The sequence below is a fragment of the Pongo pygmaeus genome, chromosome 21, assembly GCF_028885625.2.
Source record: "Pongo pygmaeus isolate AG05252 chromosome 21, NHGRI_mPonPyg2-v2.0_pri, whole genome shotgun sequence".
Classification (NCBI taxonomy): domain Eukaryota; kingdom Metazoa; phylum Chordata; class Mammalia; order Primates; family Hominidae; genus Pongo; species Pongo pygmaeus.
Window position 1 is genome coordinate 47,044,245 of NC_072394.2, and position 13,436 is coordinate 47,057,680.

The 13,436-nt window shown below is 45.6% G+C and overlaps 1 protein-coding gene across 5 annotated transcripts in view; it reads right to left on the reverse strand.

Moving 5' to 3' along the window:
- SERINC3 (serine incorporator 3) overlaps positions 1 to 13,436 on the reverse strand; it is a 41,518-nt gene that overhangs the window by 25,150 nt on the left and 2,932 nt on the right. For 3 of the 5 annotated variants that reach the window (XR_008496028.2, XR_008496029.2, XM_054466482.2), the window contains exons 2-3: positions 7,163 to 7,480; positions 6,157 to 6,483 (exon numbers count right to left, since the gene is read on the reverse strand). Coding sequence is in view for 2 of the 5 variants with exons in the window: in XM_054466482.2 (XP_054322457.1) it covers positions 6,157 to 6,195 (39 nt within the window). In the remaining 3 variants the exon portion in view is untranslated. Of the gene's footprint in view, positions 1 to 6,156; positions 6,484 to 7,162; positions 7,481 to 7,588; positions 7,737 to 13,436 lie in introns of all 5 variants that reach the window. The other 2 variants (XR_008496027.2, XM_063659525.1) reach the window with 1 other exon arrangement.

Consider the following 13,436-nt stretch of genomic DNA (forward strand, 5'->3'; position numbering starts at 1 on the left):
GCTTTAGCCTCCCAAGCAGCTGGGACTACAGGTGTGCAATACCACCCCCAGCTGATTTTTTTTGTATTTTTTAGTAGAGACAGGGTTTTGTCATGTTGCCCAGGCTGGTCTTGAATTCCTGAGCTCAGGCAATCCACCCACATTGGCCTCCCAAAGTGCTGGATTACAGGCGTGAGATACTGCACCCGGCCCACTAAACATTTTGACATGGTTAACTTTATGTTATGTCAACTTTACCTCCTTTTTTTTTTAAAGAGTAACCTAGGGCCGGGCGCGGTGGCTCATGCCTGTAATCCCAGCACTTTGGGAGGCCGAGGCAGGTGGACCACAAGGTCAGGAGTTCAAGACCAGCCTGGCCAAGATGGTGAAACCCCGTCTCTACTAAAAATACAAAAATTAGCTGGTTGCAGTGGCAGGCACCTGTAATCCCAGCTACTCGGGAGGCTGAGGCAGGAGAACTGCTTGAACCTGGGTGGCCAAGGTTGCAGTGAGCCAAGATTGTGCCACTGCACTCCAGCCTGGACGACAGACTGAGACTCCGTCTCAAAAAAAAGAGTAACCTAGATCTTTAGTCTGCTAAAATCTGTTAATGACCACACTACATGAAAGAAGATACAATTTTATTTTTTTCTTTCTTTTTTTTTTTGAGACAGGGTCTCACTCTGTTGCCCAGGCTGGAGTGCAGTAACGCCATCTCGGCTCACTGCAACCTCACCCTCCTGGGATCAAGCAATTCTCCTACCTCAGCCTCCCAAGTAGCTGGGATTACAGGGATTACAGACACGTGCCACCATGCCCAGCTAATTTTTGTGTAGAGATGGGGTTTCACCATGCTGGCCAGGCTGGTCTCGAACTCCTGACCTCAAGTGATCCGCCCGCCTCGGCCTCCCAAAGTGCTGGGATTACAGGCATGAGCCAATGCACCCGGCCTTTGTTTTGTTTTGTTTTAAAGAGACAAGGCGTCACTCTGTTGCCCAAGCTGGAGTACAGTTGTGTGATCATAGCTCACTGCAGCATCGATCTCCTGGGCTCAAGCGATCCTCTGGCCTCAGCCTCCTGAGTACAAGCAAGCACCACCATGCCCAGCTAAGAGAGGATATAATTTGAGTAATTATGCTTGATTAGGAAACTGCTTGAAATTGCTCTGAGGGGTGACATTATCAAGTCATATTACAAGGACAGGCTAATTCAGAATTAGCAGATGTAAACAATGGATAACTCTGGTCTTAAAATATGGTCCCAGGAATAATCTTCATTTTTTTATAGATGGTATCTTGTGTGCACTTTATGATAATTTTGTGTGGTTTGCAGCAGGGTGCTAACATTCTAAAAAAGTTCAGTTTTCTCATCTGTAAAAATGAGCATAATACCACCTACTCGAACGGGGTTATTGAGCAAAGAATGAGATGATGTCAGGAATATAAAGAACCTAGTATATAATGCCTGACATATATATCAGGCTCAATATATCGTGGTAGCCATTATTATTTGTAATTGCAATAGCAATGGGAAATTGACCAACCTGTCTCAGTCTCCAATTCTTAACTACAGTATAGGCCAAACACTGCAGAGGCATGTCCTCCACAAATTCTTATGTTGAAGTCCTAATGCCCAATACCTCAGAATGTATCCTTACTTGGTCACTGCAGATGTAGTAAGTTAAGATGAGGTTATATGGAGTAGAGTGAGCAGCTAATCCAATATAACTGTGTCCTTAGAAAAAGGGGAAACTTGGACAAAGGCTTACAACACAGGGAGAATTCCACATGCCATGTGAAGGCAGAGATCTACAAGCCAAGGAACATCAAAGACTGCCAGCAAACCAAATAAAAAAAAAAAAGCCAGGGGAGAGGCATGATACAGATCCTCTCTCACCACCCTTAGAAGGAACCAACCCTGCTGACACCTTCATCCCAGACTTCCAGCCTCTAGAATTCAGAGATAAGAAATCACTGGGTTTAAGCCACTCGGTCTGTGGTACTTTGTTATAAAGCCCTGGCATACTAATAAACTTACCTATAGTTGTCTTAAGAATGTAAATATCTTGAAGGGGAGACTATCTTTACAATGCTATATCTTTTGTGTCTGTACAGAGCAGGTACTCAGTAAATATCTGTGGGACAGATCTGTCCTACTATATGTTATGTCATTTTCATATTTCAGTAAATGACAACTCTATTCTTCCTGTTGCTTGGGCCCAAAACCTGGAGTCATCCCAAATGCCTTCCCTTTTCCCAAAATCCTCATCCAATCTGTCAGTACATCAGCTCGACCCTTAAAATATATCCAGAATCTGACCATTTTCACAGTATCCTTAGCTATCACCTTTGTCCAAGCCACAACTATCATCTCTCATCTGGATTAAGTGCAAAGGTCCCATCTCACGGCTGTAGCGACCCATTCAGAAGCTCTGAGTTGGCCGGCACAGTGGCTCACATCTGTAATTCCAGCACTTTGGGAAGCCAAGGCAGGCAGATCACCTGAGGTCAAGAGTTCAAGACCTGCCAGGCCAACACAGTGAAATCCTGTCTCTACTAAAAATGCAAAATTAGCCTCAAAATAAAAAAAAAAAAAAGAAGCCCTGAATTGTTATAAAGATTATTTTAAGCTTTTAAGCTGAAGGCATCTGAGCTTCAACAGATGCAGAGAAAAAAAAAAAAAAGCCTTCTGGGAGCTTCTCTTACCTGACTAAAAGCAGCAACTTCTGGGAAATGAGGCTGCCATAAAGTCCCTCTCCAGGGAAGTTTTAAGATCATGAAGAAGCTGGAAAGACCTGCCATACCTGCATAAACAAGTACTACCACAAACTTATTTCCTATTTATTCTCCTAAAAACAAACTTGTCTTTCCTAGAGAAAGCTATTTGTTCTTCTCATAGAAGCCTTTCTCCCAGCTTCCTTTTTCCTACTAAATTAGAAAGCCTTAGCTGGGTGCAGTGGCTCACACCTGTAATCCCAGCACTTTGGGATGCTGAGGCGGGCAGATCACCCGAGGTCGGGAGTTCAAGACTGGCCTGACCAACATGGAGAAACCCCATCTCTACTAAAAATATAAAATTAGCCGGGCGTGGTGGCACATGCCTGTAATCCCAGCTACTTGGGAGGCTGAGGCAGGAGAATCGCTTGAACCTGGGAGGTGGAGATTGCAGTGAGCCGAGATCCCACCATTGCACTCCAGCCTGAGCAACAAGAGTGGAACTTGTTTTCTCAAAAAGGAAAAAAAAAAAAAGCCTCAAGTTCTAACCGCCCCCTTTGAGTTACTATTACTGAACACTCCTGTGTGTACATGTCTTGCATGCATAAACTCTTGTTCCTCTAAATAATCTGTTTTGTCAGTTTAATTCACAAGCCCCCGGAAACAGAACCCAAAAGGCTGGAGGAAGATTTTTCCCAGCCTACACTGCTTTACCTTTACTTTTCTACCATCTCCACACAGCAACCAAAATCCACCTTGTTAAAACACAGGCCCAGATCACATCACTCCTTTTTTCAAACTCTGTAACAGATTCCCATATAACTTAAGAGTAAAAGCCGGGCCGGACGCGGTGGCTCACGCCTGTAACCCAGGCACTCTGGGAGGTGGGCGGATCACGAGGTCAGGAGACTGAGACCATCCTGGCGTGAGCCACCATGCCTGGCCTTCAACTCACCAGGATTTTCTAATGTGATAGAAGATAAAAGAAAAATTGTACAGTAAACGATTATTTCATAAAACTTTGTCTCTATATGGGTGCATCAGATCACAGATCAACTATGTACAATCTTTCTTTAAGTCAAGGTCAGAATAATTAGAAAACCACTGCTCTCAAGAAAGCCCTTAAAAATGGAACACTCTTTTGATTTAGAATCAACAACCTTAAAATGCATTCTGTTCCTAAGAAATAGTGGAATGAAGCCAGGCATGGTGTCACACACCTGTACTGGGGAGGCTGAGGTGGGAGGATCACTTGAATCCAGGAGTTCAAGGCGGCAGTGAGCTATGACTGAGCCACTGCACTCCAGCCTGGGTGACAGAGCAAAACTCTGTCCCCCTCCAAAAAAAAAAAAAAGATAAATAGTAGAAAGAGCTGAAACAGAATCCTTGGTGTAATACGGTCAAATATATGTATGTTTGGTTCCCATTTCCTGGCATACAATTTCTAAAATCCTTGGAATAACCAGCGTCTTTTTGTATGCTAATGAGATGACTGGTGACTGGCAGCCCCTAGGTAGCTTCATGATGGGGGAGGGTCATAGGAGGAGGTTGGGACTTTTCAGTCTCACCCCTGACCCTCCAAGGAGGGGCTAAAGGTTAGGTCCGTCACCAAAAGCCAATGATATAATGAATGCTGACTACATAATGAAGCCTGCATAAAAGCCCAAAAGGACAAAGTTCAGAAGAATTTTTGGCTGGACATGGTGGCTCACGCCCCAGGAGTTCGAGACCAGCCTGGCCAACATGGCGAAATCCCGTCTCTACTGAAAATACAAAAATTAGCTGGGCGTGGTGGCATACACTATAATCCCAGCTACTCTGGGAGGCTGAGACATGAGAATCCCTTGGAGGTTGAAGAGAGCCGAGATGGCGCCACTGCCCCAGACAGAGCATGGAAGCTCCAGACCCCTTCCTCTACACCTTGTTTTACATATCACTTCATCTGTATCTTTAAAAATATATTAATAGTAGCCATAAAAAAGAAGAAAATCATGCCCTTTGCAGCAACAAAGATGCAGCTGGAGGCCACTATCCCAAGTGAATTAATACAGAAACAGAAAACCAAATACAGCATATTCTCGCTTACAAGTGGGAGCTAAACACTGGGAACACAGACACAAAGATGGCAACAATAAACACTGGAGAGTCCAATAGTGGGGAAGGAGGGGGAGGGATAGGGGTTGACAAACTACCTATTGGATACTGTGTTCACTGCTTGGGCAATGGAATCATTAGAAACCCAAACCTCACGATAAGGCAACATACCCATGTAACAAAACTGCATATGTACCCTCTGAATCTAAAATTAAAAATACATAAATACACAAAATAAAATACTTTTATAATAAACCAGTAAACATGTTTCCTTGAGTTTTGTGACCAAATTAATCAAAGCCAAGGAGGGAGGTCATGGGAACTCTGATTTATAGGTGGCCGGTCAGAAGCACAGGTAAAACAACCTGAGGCTTGCCATTGGCACAGAAAGTGGGTACAGTCTTGTGAGACTGAGCCCTCCACTTGTGTGATTTGATGCTATCTCCAAGTAGAGAGGTTCGGAATTGACTTGTAGGGCACCAAGCTGGCATCCCCTGCAGAGCTGATTGTTTGCCTAATGTTTGGGGAAAATCCCCACACACCACACATCTGGTGTCAAAAGTGTGTTGTGAGTACAGCAGGAGAAACTGAGTGTGCTTTTTCTACACACTTGGTCAATTACATCAGCTGGAGAATGAGGAATCGAGGAATCACGCTCCTCTGAAGTGGGTAAATGAGGGAACTCAGCATATTCTTTTATAGGTCCTATAATTTTCTCTTAAAAATGTTTACAGTTTACAAGGTGATTAAACCTTCACTTCACTGTCACAACCGTTCTCGAAGAGAGGAATGCTGGGGTGATTATCCTCGGATAAATGACTTATAGCAGTCCCAAAATATTCAGGCCCTGGTTTCCAATTTTGAATAACAATCCACAAGGCCTTCTTTCCCTTGCACCTGAACTGCAGACAAGCCTCCGCTAAAATCCCAGCTTTGCCACATACTCTGTAGTTTTGGCAAATCCCGTGCTAGGGGATAAAAATATTACTTGAGCCACCTAGAACTAAATGATGGCACCTTAAGAGGTGCTTCGGGAGAAACCGGAGCCCCCGCGCTGGGAGCTCTCATTCCTTGGTCCCTCTCCAGCTCCAGAGGAACCTACAGTCAGGAAGCCTCGCAGGGCGGAGCCATCCGAATTGTAAACAATGGCGGCCTAGCCTCCTCCGTTCCCCGAGGAACCCGGAGGACGAGCCGCCTAACCTGGACCTGAGGGTATCGCGGATTTGCGTCTGGGGCCCCGGAGACCCTCTGTAGCCCAGGGCGTCCTGACATCCCGAGGGCCTCTGGAGCCAAGGCCCGTGAAGGTCTGGGCTTGAGGCGTTTCCCCCCAAACAGCAGGTCCAGCGAGGACTCGGGACCCCGAACTCACCCAGCTGGCGAGGGAGAAGACACCCAGCACAGCCCCCATGGTGACGCCAGTGACGAAGGTGGCCGGTCCTGAGGCTGCTTTCTAACACGGTGCTAACTGCCAGCTGAGCCGTCTCCCCAGAAACACGACGGTTTCTCAGGCCGGAAACGCAGCCTTCCACAGACGCACGGATGCGTCACGGCGTGGCCCCGCCCACCGTCCTTGACCGGAGCGGCAGAGGGGGCGCCTGTCATTGGCTGAGGGGGAAGGCGGGGCTAAACCATCCTGGGGTTGCAGGAGCTGTGAAGGTGTCATTCCTTACATCATTTGTATTCATTGTGCAAAGATCTGGAGGTTACAGAAGTGTACAGAGAGGCACGGTACGCTCAGAATTTATTCTCTAGTTAATAGGAGATCTGACAACATAAATGCACCATGCCCCAATGTAATGAATACGATGAAGTAGTATGGGGGAATAGGCTTTCAATAAAGATGTATTTAGTGCCTACTATTGTAAGGGGAAAGTAATTTAGCTGGGAAGTAGTCTTGGAAGGCTTCTCTGAAGGATTTATTTTTTAGTCTGCGAACTAAAGAATGAGTCCAAATTAACCTAGAAAGGATGGAAATCGTATCTTAAAATGTAGGATGCACCCCATTTGGGAAAAATGAAAGGCTCTAAGGGTGCATGAACAGGACATTAAGCGATGTTAAACAGCAGAGTGAGAACGTCCCATTTCAAACCAACAGGCTAGTTGTTTGAGGCCAGTATGGTATTTAATATTTTTCTAATATTTATCTCCCTTTCTAACAGAGTAAAGGCTTCATTTTCCAGATCTCTCAAACAGGCAACCATGCCTGCAGTTTTAAAATATTGTTTTGTTTTGAGGTGTGTATTAGCAATAACCTTTTCATTTCTTCCGAGCAATGCTGATTTCCCATTTAAGCAGTGATGTAAATATTCCTTTCAAAATACATGTCAAATTTGAGAGTTCACTTAAAGAAGAAAATGAAAACATTATTTACTTACATATATAATAGTTTAGGTGGAATGTGGCAAACGATGATGTCTGGACAACGAGGTGTCACACTTCAATCTCTTCTTCTGTGGTGTGTTAATCTTCCCTGATTGATAAAACTCTCTGGAAGGGGATTCATATTGAATTCCTTCTGGATTGTCAGCCTTTAGTCTGATAAGGGAAATTCATGAAAACCCCTCTGTCCATGTGCTGTTCCCCAAGCAATCATCATACCAGTGTGGCATATTTGGGGATGTTATTTCCTGGATTCCTTGAAAATGTATTCCAAATTCATCTTTTGCAGAAATGGAATGAGACTCAAAGTTTGCCTAAGGCCATGAAAAGGGTTGAGGAAAGAAGAAAGAGAACTACTCACATTTAATAATTCCTACCTCTCTTTTCCCAGATCCCTCTCCTCACCACACATACACAAATACCAGTTCAAGTCAAGTTGCTTCAGGACCACTGAACTTTCCAGGTAGCCCTTAACATTCTTGCTTCTTCCTGTCTAAGTATTGCTGGTCTGGACTTAAGAGAGCTAAGATTGTGATAAATTTTGTAGATCGAATTCTACCAGAAACATACCTGTAATCAAAAAGAATTAGGTTTATTTAGCTTGTTCAGAAAGGGAGAACACATACCAGAGAAAACATAAGGTGTCTTGGTAAGAGGTGACTGGAGAGAACTTATTTTAGGATTTGGGTTTATGCTGGGTAACTAAATAAATCTAAGGAGAGTTTAAGGAGGAGGAGAACAGTTTTGGATTGGACACAGTCAAGGAGTAGGGGCAATTCAGTGATTAGGTATCTTACGAATTTTTATCCAGAAGGTAGAAGGATTAAAACAAGGCTAGATTAGTCCTTGGAAAAGTGTGATACCCTACCTTGTCTTAACCTGAATTGACTCTCCCTTAGCTGAGAGAGGGAGACAAACTCCATTTTGGCTCCTTCACTTGCAGCTCCTTACCCACCCCTCTTCCTCAAGGACTTAACTTGTGCAAGCTGACTCCCAGCACATCAAAGAATGCAATTAACTGATAAGATACTGTGCCAAGCAATAGCCGCAGTTTCGAGGAATTCACCCGGTTGATAGTACCCTAAGCCCCCGCATTTTTGTCCGGTTGGTGGTACCCAAAGCCCCCACATCTATCACCTTGTGATGGATTTAAAGTCCCTGCACCTGGAACTGTTTGTTTTCCTGTAACTATTTGTCTTTTTAACTTTTTTGCCTGTTTTACTTCTGTAAGATTGCCTCAGCTAGGCTCCCCCTCCCCTTTCTAAACCAAAGTATAAAAGAAAATCTAGCCCCTTCTTCGGGGCCGAGAGAATTTTAAGCACTAGCCATCTCTCGGTCGCCGGCTAATAAAGGACTCCTGAATTCGTCTCAGAGTGTGGCATTTCTCTATAACTCGCTCGGTTACAACAAAAGAAGCAAAATCCACTCATATTAGTCAGAATTGGAAGATGTTGAGTCCTATTTGCGGTACCAGAGTGGCTTTGTCTGTATCTTGTTCCAACTACATGGTGGTCTTGTCTGATCTTTGTTTATATTCTGTGATCACTGTTTATGTTCAGTTAGAAACATTAGGTCTAGCTGTCAGCTGAACAGTTTTTCACTTTCTTACCTGCAAGCATTTGTCCTCCCAAATGTAGTATCCCACCCATCTCTTAGTGTTTCTGGCCCTAACTGGTTGAGTGTGTCACCTCTACTTGGCCAAAGGGAGGAGAGCAGATCTTTGAGATCATCTACTCCAATTTCCCACCTCAGGCAGGAACCCCTCAGCAACATCTCTTCTAGGGTAGGGGACTCACTGCCACCCAAGGCAGCTTCTCCCATCTTTATACATCCATTGTCAAACCTGTCAGGCCTCTGAGCCCAAGCTAAGCCATCATACCCCCTGTGACCTGCACGTACACATCCAGATGGCCTGTTCCTGCCTTAACTGATGACATTCCACCACAAAAGTAGGGAAAATGGCCTGTTCCTGCCTTAACTGATGACATTACCTTGTGAAATTCCGTCTCCTGGCTCATCCTGGCTCAAAAGCTCCCCTACTGAGCACCTTGTGACCCCAGGCCCCTGCCTGTCAGAGAACAACCCTCTTTGACTGTAGCTTTCCTTTACCTACCCAAATCCTATAAAATGGCCGCACTCTCTATCTCCCTTCTCTGACTCTCTTTTCAGACTCAGCCCGCCTGCACCCAGGTGAAATAAACAGCCTTGTTGCTCACACAAAGCCTGTTTGGTGGTCTCTTCAAACGGACGCAAGTACAAAAACCTAGGTTATTTTCCCCCATGTGTTGTTGAAAAGATAACACATGTACTTGGTTATAAAATACTGCATAAAAGAGCACACGGTGAAAATGAAGTGTCCTTCCCACCCTTCCCCCACTCCCATCTCCCAGATCTCCTTTCAGAGTTCCTACTGGAATATGCATATGCCAGCATTATGGCATTCTTTTTTTTTTTTTTTTTTTGAGACGGAGTCTCGCTCTGTCGCCCAGGCTGGAGTGCAGTGGCACAATCTTGGCTCACTGCAACCTCCGCCTCCTGAGTTCAAGCGATTCTCCTGCCTCAGCCTCCCGAGTAGCTAGGATTACAGGTGCCCACCACCATGCCTGGCTAATTTTTTTTTGTATTTATAGTAGAGACAGGGTTTCACCATGTTGGCCAGGCTCGTCTTGAACTCCTGACCTCAGGTGATCCACCCGCCGCTTTTTTTTCACTTAACGTATTCATTCATTCAATAAATATTTACCAAGCTATTACTATGTGTCAGGCACTGTTGCCAGTGATGAGAAAATAGTAGAGAACAAAACAAAGTGCCCACCCTTAAAAGACCTTATGCTGTAGGGAAAAAAGACAAGCAACAAACACACACGTGTATAATATAACACTCAGACACTGGCAAGTGCTGTGAAAAAAGAGAAAGGAGAATACAGAGTTGGTGGGGGTCTATTATTTTTTCTTTTTTAAATTTAAATTTTTTTTTTTTTTGGAGACAGGGTCTCACTCTATCACCCAGGCTGGAGTGCAGTGGCATGATCTCACCTCACTGCAACCTCAGCCTCTTGGGTTGAAGCAATACTCATGCCTCAGCCTCCCCAGTAGCTGGAATTACAGGCACATACCACCATGCCTGGCCAATTTTTGTATTTTTAGTAGAGACAGGGTTTCGCCATGTTAGCCAGGCTGGTCTTGGACGCCTGACCTCAAGTGATCCGTGCACCTAGGCCTCCCAAAGTGCTGAGATTACAGGAACGAGCCACTGCGCCCGGCCCTACTATTTTCAAGAGTAGTCTGGGCAGATCTTTTAGAGGGCTTGACATTGGAGCACAGACAAGAGGGAAGCGAGGAAGCAAGCCATAAAGATACCTGGAGGAAGAGCAGGAGAAAATGCCCTGAGATGAAAGCATGCTTTAAGGCAGGAAAACAGAGTCTGGAGGCAGAGAATAAAAGGCTAATTCACACTTCAGCTATGACATGAAATATCCTCTCCATAGGGTGTAGGCCAAGTAAATGACTTTGTAACTTTACTTCATCCTCTTCATTTACATAGGGCATGTCCCAAGTAGAGGGTATTTAAACTCCCAAAAATTCTGTAACAGGGGCCCCCTCCCACACTGCGGAGTGTATTGGTGAGATGGAGTCTTGCTCTGTGGCCCGGGCTGGAGCACCGTGGCTCAAACTCGGCTCACTGCAACCTCCACCTCCCAGGTTCAAGCAATTCTCCTGCCTCAGCCTCCTGAGTAGCTAGGATTACAGGTGTGTGCCACCATGCCCAGCTAATTTTTGTATTTTTAGTGGAGACAGGGTTTCACCATGTTGGCCAGGCTGGTCTCGAACTCCTGACCTCGTGATCCACGCGCCTCAGCCTCCCAAAGTGCTGGGATTACAGGCGTGAACCACCACGCCCAGCCTATACTTTCATTTTCAATAAATTCCTTCATTCCTTCTTGCTTTGTGTGTTGCGTCCAATTCTTTGTTCAAGATGCCAAGAACCTGGACACCCTCCAATGGTGACAGCTTAGAGGGAAAATGGTGAGAGATGAGGTTGGACAAGTATTCAGGGGGCAGTTCACTTCCAGCCTTGTTGATGGTGACAACAACTCTAGATCTTATTCTAAATGTAATGGGGAAACAGTTGAAAGCTTTTGAGCAGGTGAGGGACATGGTCATGCTTACTTTTTTTTTTTTTTAAGATGGAGTTTCAAAAAAAAGCCTTCGGCCACCGTGCCAATCGTGTTTACATTTTATTTTATTTTTTTGAGACGGAGTCTCACTCTGTCACCAGGCTGGAGTGCAGTGGCATGATCTCGGCTCACTGCAACCTCGGCCTCCCAGGTTCAAGCAATTCTCCTGCCTCAGCCTCCTGAGTAGCTGGGACTACAGGCACGTGCCACCACGCCCAGCTAATTTTTGTATTTTTAGTAGAGACGTGGTTTCACTATGTTGGCTAGGATGGTCTTGTACTCTTGACCTCGTGATCCATGCGCCTCTGCCTCCCAAAGTGTTGGGATTACAGGCATGAGCCACTGCACCCGGCCGTGTTTACCTTTCAAAAGGATCATTCTGGCTGCTGGTTGGAATAAAGGCTGGAGCAGGGATGGGTTAGGGTTGAGGGTTATAGTAGAAGCAATGGCGGGACTAGTTCAGAGACTATTGCTGTATACATAGCTGAAACCGCCTTTGCAAAATTATGACTGAAACAGTGAAAAAGATCTAACTTCATCTTCGTTCTAACCCTTGACCTGTCCTTGTTCCTTCCTGGGTGTAGGCTGAACTAACTTTGGGAGAGACTTAGTTTATAGTTTAAAACAAAGATGATAACAGCCCCTTCCCAAAACAAACCTTCCTCTTGCCTGGGTACTAGACTGCCTTTGTAGAACTAACAAATTAGCCACAAGATTAGAAATTATGGTTTAGGAGTTATGCAGCTGAAGGCTACAAGATTCTGACCTTCCCTAAACTTCTCCTAAGATCAGCGCTTGACATATTTTGCAGACCCTGAACTTGATGGATCAGCTGGCACCACACAGATGGATAAACTGGCTCATCTGATCTTGTGGCCTGCACCCAGGAACTGACTCAGTGCAAGAGGACAGCTTCAGCTTCCCATGATTTCATCTCCTACCTGACCAATCAGCACTCCTTGCTCACTGGCTTCCCCCTACCCACGAAGTTATCCTTAAAAACTCTGATCCCCAGCCTGGAGCGGTGGCTCATGCCTGTAATCCTGGTACCTTGGGAGGCTGAGGCGGGCGGATCACTTGAGGCCAGGAGTTCGAGTCCAGCCTGGCCAACATGGTGAAACCCCCGTCTCTACTAAAAAAAATACAAAAATTAGCCAGGCATGGTGGCACATGCCTTGTAGTCCCAGCTACTCCGGAGACTGAGGCAGGAGAATCACTTGAACTGGGGAGGCAGAGGCTGCAGGGAGTGGAGATTGTGTCATTGCACTCCAGCCTGGGCAACAGACTCCGTCTCAAAACAAACAAACAAACAAAAAACTCTGATCCCCAAATGCTCAGGGAGACTGATTTGAGTAATAATAAAACTCTGGTCTCCCACACAGCCGGCTCTGTGTGAATTACTCTTTCTCTATTGCAACTCCCCTGTCTTGATAAGTCAGCTCTGTCTAGGTAGCAGGCGAGGTAAACCCCCTGGCTGGTTACACAGCTTGAAGACAGCTCTGTATCTAAACTGTATCTACGTCTATATCTACCTTGGTCCCTCTTAATTCTTGCTACGGTAATCTATTTTATTTTATGGATGTATCATAATTTATTTCCTCAGTTCCTTAAGGATAGACTTTTTTTTCGTTTGAGACGGAGTCTCGCTCTGTCGTCCAGGCTGGGGTGCAGGGGCATGATCTCCGCTCACTGCAGCCTCTGCCTTTCGGGTTTAAGCAATTCTCCTGCCTAAGCCTCCCAAGTAGCTGGGACTACAGGAGCACGCTGCCACGTCTGGCTAATTTTTGTATTTTTAGTAGAGATGGGGTTTCACCACGTTGGCCAGGATGGTCTTGGTCTCCTGAACTCACGATCTGCCTGCCTCGGCCTCCCAAAGCGCTGGGATTACAGGCGTGAGCCACCGTGGCTGACTTTTTTTTTTTTTTTTGAGACAGGGTGTCCCTCTGTCACTCAGTGGAGTGCAGTGGCACAGTCTCTGCTGACTGCAACCTCCGCCTCTCGGGCTCAAGGGATCCTCCCACCTCAGCCTCCTGAGTAGCTGGGACTACAGGTGCACGCCACCACACCTGGCTAATTTTTTTATTTTTTGTAG